The 16,457-nt window shown below is 38.8% G+C and overlaps 1 protein-coding gene across 1 annotated transcript in view; it reads right to left on the reverse strand.

The window, feature by feature from the left end:
* Positions 1-13,856, reverse strand: part of LOC118410758 (titin homolog) — a 108,885-nt gene extending 95,029 nt beyond the window's left edge. The window contains exons 1-2 of the mRNA XM_035812549.1: positions 13,574-13,856; positions 12,734-12,850 (exon numbers count right to left, since the gene is read on the reverse strand). Of these exons, the coding sequence (XP_035668442.1) occupies positions 12,734-12,850; positions 13,574-13,738 (282 nt within the window). The 5' untranslated portion in view covers positions 13,739-13,856. The remainder of the gene's footprint in view (positions 1-12,733; positions 12,851-13,573) is intronic.
* Positions 13,857-16,457: the final 2,601 nt, after the last annotated feature.

Below are 16,457 nucleotides of genomic sequence, written 5' to 3' on the forward strand. Positions count from 1 at the left end.
TGATGACTAAGGGGCGCTCAATCTCTTGTCTTTTGACTCTTAGGATATTCTTGCAATTTTTGACAAACTGACTTAATAAGCTATGAATAAAATGACCTACATTGACCTATATTTCCAAGGAGAACCAATTACTACGTATGTTATTGTGCAACTTATTCAAAAAAAACTATAAATAGGGTGATAGGATTAAGTTGTTCTAGCTGACAAGTGTAAGTTGACCTACATGTATGACCTGGCCTTGTCTGCTGGTGTTAGGGTTATTCATGAAGCCATTAGTGTTGACCTGGCCTATTGTATGTCATACCTGAGCTGTGATAATGTTTGATACGGATGTTTACAACCGGTCTTTCTTTTCAGTTACAGGACTGTACTTATTTCACACAGGCTTCCATAGTATAAATCAAATGTATGTCACTGCGAGCAGATGTCAAAAATTGGAAAACCGTATTCAGATGTTGGAACTGAATGACCTGTATGGTTTGACCACACCCACACCAGGATGGACCCCAGCGTACAATGTATACTCTTTTCGATAAGTGTGATGGGATGACCGAAGCTGTCAACCATCTCTTGAGACAAAAATGGCCGAAGAAGAAAAGATGGGATTTTCAACCTGCTGGACATGAATGAAGTACTCATATTCACCTGAGTCAAACAATGAAATAGGATATAAAATGCCTTTCCCAAGGGTACAACATTGGGGCCTGCCAGGGATTTGACCCCAGAAGATTCCAAGTCAACAACCCTAACCACAAGAACACCTTTCTGTACATAGCTTTGCTTTATATGGATAAGCGTGGATGTTTCTCCTAACCTCTATGTTAGGCCATGCTGTCTTGATGATATGTATGACAACCAAGCAGGCATCAATTTTAATCCATTTCCAAAACAAGTACGCTAGAGGTCTATAGATTAAGAAAATTGGAAAATGTGGATATCATACCATACAATGCCTCTTTTCCTATCGTAAGCCATTATGATTTTTGACAAAATAAATATCCAGCTCTGAGCAAAGCTTTCCAAATTCTTTCAAGATAATATAAAGGAACAAAAATAAAGAATTTATTGTGTGGTAAACCAACTTTTAGGGCGAGGGCAATTTTTCTACATGCTCACATCTGTTTTGCAGTACCCAAGGATGTCATCCTTATTATCAACTCAGTATGGCCTTACCAAACATAACTTAAAGAGGGTGGTAAATACGTTCATAAGGGACCATCAGTGGATCTAGGCCACCAGTGATTATATAATGCCTGCCAGGCAGGATAAATTCGCCCCCTGGGATGAACCCCAGGTTCCCAGGGGTGTGGAACAGGTGCAGCACAGGCTTCTGTGTTACACACAAGACCACAGACTTCCCAGGGGTTCTGCCTGATGAATCTCTGAGCTAACAGTTGGAGTTGACAGTTTCAATGTTTGTTTCTTTCTTTCTTCATTCATTAGGAATCTCAATTAGTGATACATAATGTGCATACTACTCTTCCTGGAGTCTTTATTTCATTATATACAAAAATATGCAAAAAAATTGGAAATTACAATATAACATCAGCGACTTTTTTGGCAATTACAACCTACAGATTATTCGTACCATCCCTTCAACATTTACCAAATCAATTGAAATTGACCTCACAGTACAAATTGTTATCAAACTGAAAAAGCTGTCATGATAAATAGCATGTTATGGTATGGGCTTTAATAACGTTAGTGAATAGAAAATAGCTGATAAAAGCTCCTTGTTATAAAGAATAGAATACAGTACTCATCCAAGCCAAGGCCATACGAATTAAATTTCTTGTTTCTGAGGTTTAAAAATAAAGCCTATGGATCAAGCCTACTGCCTAATGTTAGGTTTATTCAGTTTTTAATATGGCAAGAATACAGTTTACCGCCCTGCCCTCTGCTTTTATGATGTCCGATTGCCATATTTTTACCTGAAAATATCTGAAAACCAAGGAGATAAATTGGAAAGGCCTAACATGAAAAGAGTAGCAGGTGTATCAATGCTGTACCCCATGCCCCCTCCCATCCTCCACACACCCATCACTCCACATGCCCTTTATGTTCCCCACAGGCGGGCTTTGTTATGCATGCTGCTCCAGACCATCTCCTCTACGATGTATTGTTCCTTACCCTGGCAGGGGGATTTTATCCACTTATGACATATTGGTGGGCATTGAACCATCCAATAGCCAAGCTGTGATGATCTCAAACACCATAAAATGTACTAGTATATATAACTGTTCTATCTATGTTATCAACAATGCAATACATACTCATATTCATTTCTTTTAAATCATCCAAGAAGTGCCCTGTTCACCTTGATATGGATAGCATGGCTGGTTCCTTGTGTATACATATAAATGTATAAGATATATGTAGCTTGATTGATGTAATGTTTAGGTAGCATTAAAATCTTGCTACATAACATTATATTGTAGGGTGTATATCATCAGTTGAGAATAAGATCTTAGGATGTTAGGAAACAAGCAATATTTGACAATAGTGGTACAATATGAGCTTTGTTCCAACACAAAGGAAATACCAAATTCTTTGACAATATTTGTCAATTTTGCTATTCAATCTAAAAGTATAGATGTAGAAAGTCAAATATGCATGCAAGCTGGAAACTTCATCCAAATATCTTGACATTCTTCTGTTGTTTAGTACCAAATCTATCTATTGGAAATCTATCAATACAGGTGAAGTTCAAAATATGCCAAAGGGCTAACTGTTACATGTACATTGGCAGGGGAAAATAAACTACTAACGGTACTAACTTTGCTATATCTTAGATGTGGAACAATAACACATGCTGTCAATAGACCTCTCACGGTGTGAAGTGGCTCCGTTGTGTCAACATTAGCATGTGCCATAAGTACTCCAAGGCAAAGGAGTTACATAAGGGACAACATCCCCCATTCAAACAAAAGCAGATTTGCATGGCTTTTTACAACTCTCCTGGGTATTGAAAAGGGCAGATTTTCTATGAACCAGAAAGATCAAATCTGCTACAGACTGAGGATTAAGGGATTAAAATCCAGCTACTGCACGGAGATAATATTTACTGGGACCTATAAGCACATTCAAAAAGGTTATCTAATACTAACCTACATGTATATGTATAAGACAATTTTAATCTGAAATAAAATGGAAATACTTTAAGATTCTTCTTCCAAACACTTTACCCTGCAAACAAAATTTGATTCTTTCTGGAACTATTCAAAGGAAATACTAGAATGTCGTAAAAAGAAACTGAATAGGTAATCTTCAGAGATAGTTAATGACGTACCGTGTGAAACTTAATCTTGCTGATGTGTATCAGCCAAAAGCTGCCAGCACATTATTTGTGATCCTTTTACCAAATGCAAGTTACGGTGACAAATGACAGGATTTGTATAACTTACATGATGTAGATACAGACTAGCAAGTGGGCATCTTAATAAAAGCTTGGTTGTAATATCATTTTTAAGGCAGAATTAATCACTGTGACTACCACTGGATGTCAAATACAATACACACCTGAGCAGACTTAACCTCAAACATTCTAAGGGTAACTTAGCCTGTTTGAGGTTAAAAAATGCCATTTTTGTATTGGCATGATCATGACTACCTGTGTACAATACGGTATCATTCTTGCAATACATCAGGGCTGCCCATAAGCAAAATAGCCTATTTTCCATGGTGCAATTCAGCATGATCATATAAGTGTACGTGTGCAATATCTCATGATTGCTAAAAGGCAATAAGCAAGGCCCAGTGTATCAATGCTGTTTTGGTGCAGTAAGGAATCTATCACAATGTAATAAGTACAGGCAAGGTGGTTAATTTAACCTCCTTGGTACAGGCTGTCAAGTTCAAACAAGGCTCAGCAAATTACACCAACAATCAATACATAATACTTAAAAGCAAACAATTCTGATCAAACTCATACTTCAGAAGGGTAGAGATTTCATGAAAGGTATCTAGATCTGTCAACACTTGACAACTACTTAATACTATTATCCTTTAAACCTAAGGTGTATGTATGTCGTGACAGACAATACATAAGCTCATTTTAGATCACTAGCCAGAAGGACCAAAAATGGTCATTTACCTCATTGACTTTTATATATACAGAACTCAGAGTACATGCCAGTATCTGATGCTTTACTGCAGAAGGCAATTACACTGGGTAAACAAGGGAGCATTTTCTGTATTTAGATTAATATATGCATCTAATTATGCTCATAATCAGAGCGGTAAGGTTATGCATGATTGTATCAGTGAATAAACAAAAGTTTCAGCAATGACACAAAATGATTATTTCAAATCAGAGAAAGTAGAAGTTATCACCTGTTTCACCTTATAGCACTGTTAATCCGACATGGAATGTCATGTTACACTTTTTTAAATGAACTATTAAAACAGTCATGAGTTCTATCACTGTTCTGTAACAAAATATCAACGTAAGGATCTTATAACATATAACAACATCATCAAAGATTGGCAGTCAAAGGAATATTCATAGAGCCTCATTTTAAAGATCAAACAGTCTAATATGTAACATTAAACTTTAACTAATGGTTTCTATGATGAGTTCTTGAAGATGAAAGCATGTAATGATAACCATGGTAACATGAAAATTTCCCCTATGCAAGCAAAATGGCAGGGGGAGGGTTCCAAGAATTGACATTCAGGCAAAGGAGGCGATATAACAATTTCACTCATCAACACCAGCATCGGATCTACAGCACACCATAACATTAATGACTAATTATGCACTGGAAAATCTATGGTTAGGGTTTGGATGTGCCTGTGATATAAGGTTTGTTTTGGGTCAAACCTCTGATAATCTACATCCAAACCTGGAATAATAATTTTGAGGGCATCAATCTCATATGTGTTTGTATCACATACAAGCTAATCAAGTTACAAGTTTGCATCACTTTCCTGTATGTAATACCCATGTTTTGCAATAAAACAGTGTCTTGACAATATACATAATAATCGTGGGAGAAAGACCTCATGCTGCATCGGCAGATATTGTATTGATCTTATTTTGCACGTAGCTTGAGAGATTAAACATGCACATTGGAGACTTGATGAAATTAGGAACGAGGATGTGGGTGGGCGGATCCGTATTCAGATGCAGAGTTACAGCCTGAATACCACCCCACCTGCATTTTACATCTCGACACCCTTTCCTGAAAATACTGGACAATGGAGACAAACAGAAGACATGAAGATGAACTAGATGTCTTCCCATCTATAGCTCTCTTTAGAAATGCCTTTTCTGAAGATAGTATTAAATCAAGCTGGGTCACTGTATAGAGATACATTCTGTTATCATCCCCCCATCAAATATGGCTGCCAACATCAGTGCATGGAGCAGCATTCCGAGACTGCTAGCTGGAGAAACTCCCCGCGTGTGCCCAAATCCCCACCCTACCCTTAGAGGCAAGACAAGAAGCAGACTTACATATCCAGAATCAGACTTGTCCTGCATCATTCCTGCTCTCTCACACACAGCTCCAGACAGAGCTGCTCCAACCTACATCCCAAAGTCCCCACTTTTGAATAATTCAGCCTGGAATAATGATCGCGTCCCAGGATGCACACACATCCAGTCACGTTCGGGACATAAACCTGTGATTACTGACATTCGACATAATGACATTCAAATCATATGCCTGCAGGACGGCCTGGCTATTAACGAATTCTGGCCTCATTTGCATGCAGCATGCCCAACTATAGGCAACAATATTGGGGAAAATGCATTAACAGCATGTCAGTGACTAGTTCTGCACAAAGATGTGACCAATACTGTGCAGGGAAGAAGATGGAGAGGCATGAATTGATTTGCTGCAATAGGGGCACCTAGGCTGGAAAGGTAAGAGGCCATTGGTGAGAAGGAAAGTATGGCAAAATCTCTGGCATCACATGACACTGTGATTGATCTGTAAGTTGTGAACAGCACTGTCTCATCACTTCTTCTCATACATCTACACAGAAGCAAAAATAACTTTTAAAACCTTTCCTGAAATTTCTACAGCAAATTTACAACAAAATGCTCTCCTTCCCAGACCAAAAATAGAAAAAATAAGTATCAATATGGCCTCTCCGTTCTACAGCAGTACAATAAAATATTCATGAGATGGAAGATAAAAACTGATATCAGGCCAGGGGCTGAAGCCAGCATACTGAATTTTTCATGGGGTCCCTCAATTACCCACTACTGACTACATTTAGCTGCAAAGACAGACTTTCCAAATCACATTTTCCAAAAATAAATGAGATTTAAACGCAGAAGCATCCTGAATATTTTACAAGAAAATTGTTACCACAAAGACACGTATACAGTAAGAAATGATGAGAAAGATACAATATTTCACCCTCTTAGCATTAGAATTCTGGGCACATGTGCTGGGGCCTCACGATCAATAAATGGGGCGTTCTGGGATACATCAGTATGATTTAAGGTGGGGGGAGGCAAATACAAGACACAAGCAGAATACAAATCTTTCAAAAATAATATATATATATATTTCTATAACAAACTTCCAGTGCTAATTACCTAAACTGTACCGTTAAAACTATATCTTTTCAAAGTTGACAATTTCACAAAATGTTGGTTTGTACTTTTTGAATTAATGCATTTAATTTTGAAATATCATATCAACATAGTGTTGATATTTCCAATTTAGGTTCCATTATGATTAGAATGTAGATACAAAAGGACTACTTCCAGCGAATAAGTACACTGACAGAGCAGGAAATATCCCCTCCAACAATTGACCCTCTCCAGGGTGCTGAAGGCTGCTGAGTCATGAAATGTCCTGGTACCAAAAGGGCCCCATTCTCCCTAACTGTTCTCCCATTGGGCAGGCACAGCAATCCTCTCCCTATTCATCAAACTACAGACCATAAACACACTCAGGTAAGGCTGGACTGTATCAGGTATATAACCTTTCCTCCATACCTGTATGAGTAAGAATGCAAAATAAATAATCGATTGTCAAGTCAGCTAATTGGCTGTAGTTGATTAGCTATTTCAAGCAAAGTACTAGAATTCAACAAAATTGGAAGTAATACTGCATATTGCAAGACAGAAACTTTGTATGAAATTAGACATTTTGGTAGCTTCAAGTGCAAGAAGCAATTTCCCTGCCAAAAGGCTGACAGCGATGGCATGTGTGTTAAGTGCGCATATGCTTAGGTGGGATGCAGCCTTGTACTTGTAGCATTATCGGTTCCTACCGTCATAGAATTTATACTGCATGCTGTGATAGGCCGACCTTGGCAGCATGACACAACAAACATCAAGTTGACGTCATCTACAGGAAGGGGGAGGGGGAGGCTTGGAATACACCGTGATGCTTTGGATGTAGGGGCAAGTATATCGCTATCCACTGTCTAGCAACCACGGTATTAAAATGTGAAGCCCATCTCTGTCATTGAACTATCTTCTACATCTACCTCCCAAACCAAAAGTAGAGTTCCTATTTTTCCACCTGGGTGGAGTGATGAAAGCTAATTTACATGTAAGTCCCTTTTCAGAGGACACAACATCTGGGATACCAGGAATTGAACCCGTGTACTTGTCGATCTCTGGTCGGCTTGGCTAGCCACCCAGCCATTCAATGCTTTCTTGTTAAGGCCCCTTCAAAGGCTGAGCTTTCTAAGACAATAATGAAGGCTAAAAAGGCAATGATGCTTGACATTAAGGTGATGAACAACATTCATTTGTATCTCGAAAAATATGCAAACTTTAATGTGCTGTCCACAAAAAGAAAATACACAGCACTGCAGTGATGATATAATGATGCATATCAGAGGTAAAATCATAAAACCTCTGTCCTGACCAAATAGATTCTTAACTTAGATTACATATTACTTCTTTAATCTTGGTTATCAATCAGTAAATCTCATCTGCCAAAGAGGTCGCCACTGTAAGAGATTAGAAAGGAAATCATTTTTCAACCTTCTCCATGTTTGGGTTAGCCTTTGGCACAGTTTTTGCATTGGGTATGGGGTTTCACAGCAGAAAGATGGGTAATCATACCACCACACTGTAACTTACGTATAAATGCATATATTAGTAACAGATTTGGTGCCAAACATAAAGTCTATCTTTCAAGTAGTGAGCATCACATGACCCTCAAGACAGAACCAGTCCTTGATTATAATCTGTGCAATTTGCAAAACTGGGGCAAAGACCACTATTGCCTATTTGACACAGCACACCTCCATCACAGTTTGTACAGCCAATCTATGATCATCTAACATTTCTTGACACCTCATCTGGGTGAAATCCGTTTGCTAATTGAGGCAGGTTTCCACATCATATTGTCTTCATATTACTCTATTTCATATCCCTGCAATAGTCTTATATAACAGGTGGTAGCTTATTTAATATTTCACATAACAATAACAAAGTATATAGACATAACAATAGCAAACTATTTATATCTAATTACCCTTTGCTGTAATTTAGAACTTTGAGATGTTAAGATATTACTTATCTTGACGAATTGGTCCTTGTGTTATCTAAGTACATGCAGATATCATTTCATTTTGTTGATGTCCCGGAAATCATTTTAATATTTTCAGCACATTTATTTTCCTGAAAAAATATTGAGGTATTGCGAGCATGCTGTTTGTAGAACAAGTCACAAGACTGTATCATGTTCAACACAAAAGACACAAAAACTGGAGGTTCTGATGCAGTGATAGAGTTGGCCACCAGGGGGCCCAAAACTGACTTTTGTGTTTGCAATACCTACCCACATACCAAATGCATCATAATCTATCCTGAGGTTCCTAAGTCTTATTCTCATTTTTCCGGAGACACACTCACATACAAACACACACATACACGGAAATGCAGCCAGAAACTACACCTCCAGATTAAAGAAGGTATCAAATATAAGATTCAAAGGCTGTCATTTCTCGGGTCCTAAAAATTGGGTCACTGGTGATTGGGATGCTAACTGACAACATATCCTGCATCCACATAAAGGCTACATATCAACAACCACCTGAACCCAATGAACTCATTTCACAGAGACATTGATTTATGGGTTGCACACAGCATGGGTCAAATAATATGGCCGGCTTGTTACAGGGCAGGCCAGGATCTACAACTGTATCACATCTTCAAAAGTACATCACATCTTCAAAGGCTATCGGGACACTTAGAGAAGGGAAGCGAATCGCTGATAACAATTCTACGTGGAGCCTTGGATCCATCAGAGTTTTGATCTCTGAACTTTGCAGAAGATTAAATGCAAGAGAGGGCGTCAGAGGAAAGGGTATCACACCCACACACCTCCTACTAATGCTAACACATCTTGTGAATCTGTACTTTCTAATGCGGATCAATAGCTGGATAGATAGTGGACATTCAGTAGGCTGGCATGAGCAGAACATGTGAGCCTCGTCGATATTGCACGCATTAAGAAAATGTAACAGCCCATAAAAGTTCCAAGTCATTGAGCCTTATCTTAGGTGTACATGTATGTGACCTAATATTGCAGAATAAAACTTTGCTCAGTCCTGACCTGAAGGTTACTTGATGATGATGATGTGACCCGCTGGGGTAAAATAAACTGAACTTTGTCTGTCTCCAGCTTGACATTTCGACTGTCCCACCCATTGTTTGGGAAGCCATTTTATTGAAGCATACAAAGATATATTTCATCTATTTCATGTCATAAAATTCAGATTTCTTTATGGATTGGGTGAAATTTCTGTCTGTCTCAACAAGCAAATTTCTGTCCTGGAAAGGAGGGATGGGTCATGGAGATAGCCCTGTTCTCGGCTGTATTGTAAAATTTCCATGAAAAAATATGCCTAACTCATATAGAAAAACCCTTCTGACCTTCCTGATACTGGATACTGTACAGTGAACTAATGTAAGATCACAACACAACATGAACATTCAAAGTGGGTGTGGCATCCATTATTACAGATATCACCATAAATAAGGTGGGCGTGGCACTATTGTCAAAGACATCACCATGAATAAGGAGGGCGTGGCACTATTGTTAAAGACATCCCCACAAATAAAGTAGGCATGGCACTATTGTCAAGGACACCTCCATAAATAAGGAGGGCGTGGCACTATTGTTAAAGACATGTCCATAAATAAGGTGGGCGTGGCATCCATCATCGAAGTGGCAATGGCATCTCAATAAATAAATATGGTGGGTGTGGCACTGATTATTAACCATGGCCATGGCATCTTCATCAATAAGCTGGGCGTGGCACTATTATCAAAGACATCTCCATAAATAAGGTGGGCGTGGCACTACCATAGAGAAAGATGGGCATGGTACTTTTACCACTAAATTATGGGAGGGCATGGGATCTAAATGTTAAGTGACAATGTCACCTCAAAGAGGTGCCATGCAATAAGCGCTTCAAAAATGAGTCAAAACAACACAAATCCTGTCAAGCTTTTTCAAATTTGGCACACAACCACAGTCCTGCTGTGCAGCTGAAAGTGCCACGCCCACAAATGCAACATGCCTCAATTGCAACGGCCACTAATGTATGACCTATTTCTCAGGCCTGACATAAGAGGATTGCATTGGTACATTGAATTTGGCTCCGTACATGAATCAGGCTTCTGCATGACATCAGAGCCTTGATCACACAACAGCATTTGATATCTGTGTCAGTAGTACAGTGTTTTAGTTAGGTGTCCTGTTTTTCTGTCACGACATTTGACACAGTGTGATCCCAGATACAGCCAATACAATTTTATATCATGAACAACAGTGAAATCCACGGGTTGCTGCTGGCATCCTTGTCCTAATTTCTCTGTTGAGAGATTTCCCACGACAGCCATTGTAGGAAAATAGGATCAACCAGAAATAGAGCTTGATATAATGAACGAAAAATCGTTTCCTGTTTTGCGCTTGGTTTTCGTAAAGCTGAGCCACGTCTGGGAGTGGAAGGGGTTCAATTTACAACCTTCCAGTAAGTTAAAAGCTGCATCAATCTACAAATTACTCTGCCACCAGACTGGGAAACGCATTTATTATTCTGCTCAGTCCGCCAGCACTCAGATACTAATCTCGTAATTTCCTCCAAATCTTATTTCCGTCCAAGAGCAGACACCCTGGGAATTGTCTCTTCAAAATCAACTTTCCAAGTGCGAGTGATTCAGAGCAGTGCGATGACACATATTCAACCCAAACCTCATGCCTATGTCTTTTCATAAAGAATTAAAACCATAGACAGGTTATCAAATATTGATAACACTGAGAGTCAAGGGAGAATAAACTATCTAAAATTGTTTGCTTGATACCAAACAGACTAAACAGACTAACTTGCATTGAATGTCATGTCTACTTTAAAGCTGACACCATTGAGAAACAGTTATCATATTATACCTTGGAGTTTCCAGACCATTCTGCTATATTAGACTGTATTGCATTACAGTGCAATCTTATTCATTTCTGAAGCTTAGAAGCTAGATTCTGAAGTATTTTACATTTTTTCATAGGCTGACCTGTCCTTTACCCAAACCTCAAAACAGCATAATTGCCCAGATGTAGCAAACAGAAGAAATTAAAGATGTTGCCTTCCCAGTGTGGCAGTCAAATGCTTTTCATGCTAAAAAAAACTTCTCCTGAATATCCATTTAAAACAAAAACAGTATATTAAATTACCATAGCATACAGGATTGAGTTTAACCAGTTTGCAACTTTTAATGTTTTTCTGCCCTAGTCATGTTTGAAAGCTCGCGATTGTTAACTTTTATTGCTAATTCTACTTTAAGGTTGCAGAAATACATTTCCTAAGCGTGACCAAAGGGTGGCATTCCTGTCTGTTCCAACAAGTAAAGAAGATTTCTGTCCTAGGACAGAGGGACAGGTCCTGGACTGTACCATCTACGATCTGACCTTAGCAAAGGACACTTTGGGAGACATGTTGACATACAAATTTTGTACATTGACTGAGAAGAAGGGCGCCACTGTGGGAATAACAATGAACCCACAGACAGAACCAGCTTATCTTGCATGAAAGGCTCAATCTCATTTGTAAGAGATAATCCACAGTGACAGCAGAACAAGCTGACACCAATGAAATTTCTCCACCATCCATATTCTAAACACAGTCTTGCTACCATTGGCTTCTTTTTAAAGCAGACCTGATATTTGTAACCATTAACAGAATCAAATTGCCCTGGTACAAGACTAAAATGGCTGCTACAGTTAACATTTCAGATGAGATGGGGCATCTTTCACAATGGCAAAGTAGGATAAAGGTCATTCTGTAATTAATCTCTGGTTGAATCTTTTATTCAACTCATGCAGACATTCAACAAATGGCCACAAAACAAATAAACAGAGTTACGAAACATCAAACAAGGCTTTCAGGAAATGCTAGTTCATTTACTCAGAAGAATACATAGCATCAAATTATTCTAAATCTTTGTAAAGGCATTGAAAGTACACTAATTGTCTAATAATGTATGAATCTATAATTGCGATAAGCCAACAATGTTTGAATGCAATGCCAAAGAAAAAACAAGGCAACAAATAGATATTGCCGGTACATGTAGCAGGGTTTCGATCTCTCGGTCACTTGTTACTACATGACTGATCTGGTTATCACGTCAATTCAGTCAACCAACAAAAAGTTGGCTCCCATAATTATCCTAATTGACTCAATGAAAAAGATGTTGCCATTCCAATGGAGAAAATGACACATTCACAACATGAAACACAGGGAAGAACTAAACCTCCTCCTCTGGCTTTTTCTTGCTCTTCTCTTTATCCTTTTCTTCATTGTTGTCTTTGGGTTTCAGCGAGTCCTTTTCCATAGCCTCCTTTTCTGCCTTCTCTGGTGTGTTTCCATCCTTGTGATAAAAAAAGGGCAGTTTCAATATACAGAATGGGAAGACAAATTTCCAGTATTGATTACAGCATAAATGTAATCAAAATTTATGAGACATTTTGTCTATACATCATAAAATGAAAAGTGGGAGTCAATCTACAAAAGTGCTGTGCTTCCGAAGATAGTTCCTTTTTGTCAGATTATATTGTAAAAGAGGTACTGTATGTTACTTCTTGTTAAATTTCTTAGAATGAAATATAAATTCACTATTTGCAACTTTCAAGTTCATTGCATATATGCATTATAATTGTGACTTATTAAAGGCTAGATGTGTATTAATCTTTTATCACTGGTACCTGACTTAGGAATCAGTAGCTTTGAACAACACTTTTCTAATTACAAAATCAAAGCCACCATACCCATAAAAGACAAGTGCACAAAAAGCAATGCTATAAAACATGTGCTCAGGGGAAATTTTCGACAGTGCTCAGTGATCACTTTCTGTTATTACCCATTCCAGTCCGTTTGGATTGGGCAAAGCAAGCAAATTGCCCAAAAGGAAGTCAGAAATATCCCGGTGCTATTTCACCTTCCATACAAAAATGTCTTATCTGCATGCTTGGCCTAAGTAGACTTTCACATGAACAGCACCAGAGGGGTTCGGTACTGTATAAAACAAAGCTGGGTGTAGCAGGAAACTACATTAGAACATGCAATAAAGAATGGCAAATGGGCGAGGACTTACCACTGGGATTTCCTTTGGTTTTTCCTTTTTCTCCGAAGGTCGCGTACAAATCTGACACAAGATGCATGCTGCGTCGGGGGTCGTGGCAGAGCCCGGAGTAATCGCCGCCGTGTCAACGTGCTCGCAGGAAGCGCTCGGAGCGAGCTGTTGCTTCTCTCCTTCCATCCCGTCCCACTTGCCTCGGAGCCACGAACGTATACGTGCTACGTTTCAGTATACCTCAGGGAATGAGGCTGAACCATAGAGCGAATCCAGCCAACGTCGCTCCACAGGGTTCACAACTAGTTACAGGCTGCTGTGAGCAGAGTTATGGTCGGCGTGCGGAAAACAAGGAAAGTACATTAGCAGCCGGGGCTCTATTGACTAAACTTCATCAAGCCCCACCTACTAACACCTATCAGGGGAAATTTCTCACCCAGAGGTGGACATTCATTTTCACCAGCCTCAAAAGGTCCTGACATTGATATCTATCATCTCAGGTATAATATGAAACTTCCGATGTGAGTGCTCATTTGAATACGAGGCGTTAGCTCCGCTGTCGGGGTCATTATCATAAAATGGCAGGATAATCCCACAGACTCATTGGCTGATTGGAACGACAAAATACCGTAATGGTGCTGTCATTCATCATTACTTGTCCCCAACCTCCTGTAAACTGTTAAACACAATACTCTGTTATGTGGCAGACATACAAGTTCTGAAGGCCGATTTTATCAATTGCGTATTAGTCTTGACTGGTAGCATTTTATTTGTAACCTTCATACATTAGAACATTTGGGGCTAGATTGCATCCTGTCCTCCCCAAGGCAAAGTAGAAATGGACTCCTCCCGCAAGAGATGAACCCTTTGAGAGAAGGGCTGACATGTGATTGGGCAGTAGAACAGCTCCAGACAAGATGGCGGCAGACCTTTTAGCGTAGCTTTGGAAACAAAATTAATGCAAAGCCTTTGGCGATTCCCCGCACGCTACATCTCAATGTATCAGACTCAAACCCGATTAGAGGAAACAATCAGAAAATTATGATTGAGGCTGAAACATCAAACATTATCAAGGCTAGTCTGACTTTGACAATGACACAGTGGCCCACTGAGGTATCAAAGAATGGAGCAAATAAAAGCTAAGGCAGACCTAAACGTTATCTCAGGCAAATGATTGACACAACAGGGATATTGCTCAAAGGCATAACAACATCAGCCTTAAACTCATGAACAGATACCATCTTACAACCTGACCTGTCACATGCACATATAAAATTACAATGTAATGCACAGCAATGTACAGCATGGGCACCAAGTGTACAGTCAAGTAACCAATCTTGACATCACGGAGAGCTTCTAAAACCCAACAGCAATGCAACAAAGCTGTATAAGTACTACTTTGAATTATTTATGCAAAAAGGTAGACAGTCACCAATAGATCCCCAAAATATCTTGTTTGCATTTTTTGTAGATAAAAGGTGGTCAGAGAAAAGACTGGCTTTGTTTTATTTCTTGCCTTGAGCATGTACAAGGAAATATAGCGGTGCTAATAGGCAGTTTATGCAAAGAATGGAAAGATGTCATCATCTGATAAAACTAAGTCATCTCAGTATGAAAGATGATTATGCACATTGCAACAAGACAGAAGACCTTGAGTTTATCATTTAGGCCCTGATACCTGTAAGTAATCTATCACATTTGTACCAAATGCAGAGGAAAAGAAAAATGAGTTGAAATATCTAAATTAGCAGATCAACTTATGGCAAAACCTTTAGAAGATTATCTTCATTAGTTTAGAAAAAAATTGTGAGCAACCAGCAAATACAATTTATGTAACATTAGATGTTATGCAGTTATTGATTCTCTCTGATATAGATATTCGAGCTATTAACAGTGTAAGATAGTTTTGTTGAACTCTTATACAATTACTTAAGTTTATTGAACTCAACACAATACCCGGGATCAATCACACCTTTATATCAATTTGTTCATTCCTTCACACCCCTATAGTGCCTGGTGGCATATATATAGGGCAGCAAGTTTCCTTGCTATGTCAGTAGAAAGATATAATGTATGTTCAGGGAGGGGTTGCTATTCCTTACCCTTAAACATGCTCAAGGGACTTTTTTTTAGAAAACTCCAAAATATGGATGCAGCCCCCAACTGGGATGCCCCACCCAGAATTGAACTGGGGTTCCTAACTAATTGGAACGAGGAGCTCAACTCTGAGGCTGTGACCAGTTAAGCTACAGGGATATCCTTTACATTAAGTTAACTGTGGAAAATATTACATGACAGTCACGTACACTTCCAGGAAATCTGATCACATTAAGGAAAATGCCTTGGAGGTAGATAAGACTTAAAAGCTATCTTTTACTTTCATCACTTTAATGTTAAGCCATAACCTGGATCTTTTAAACATCTGCAATATGTCTCCCAGAGCCAGGGGCCATTCTTCTCTTGTAAGTTTGATGTCTCGCAGGGAGAAACTATTTGCTAATAGATGCTGCAAATAAGACATATACTTATCACAGAATGAGTATAAAATGGTCAACAATTAGAGATATTTATTTGACATTGTATTATTATATTCAAGGACAGAATGATTAACTGTCATATCATCTTACTTCCTTGTTAAAACAACATGGGCAAATCCCAGAGACATCTGCTGCAAAGATGCCTGAAACATGAACTTTGTTTTCGATAAAAGAACCAACCGATGCAAACACTAAAAACACAAAGCTAAAAATTATGAATATCCATTCATACCTATTTCACATTACCTAATCACATATGCAGACAACCACTACAGGTAATAACAATACATAAGGACTCAAGAAGGAATTCATCTTTTGCAATAATCCTTCCATAGTGAACAAAGCGAGTTAACACATGGAACCTGTGC

This window comes from Branchiostoma floridae, chromosome 3 (assembly GCF_000003815.2).
Source record: "Branchiostoma floridae strain S238N-H82 chromosome 3, Bfl_VNyyK, whole genome shotgun sequence".
Taxonomy (NCBI): domain Eukaryota; kingdom Metazoa; phylum Chordata; class Leptocardii; order Amphioxiformes; family Branchiostomatidae; genus Branchiostoma; species Branchiostoma floridae.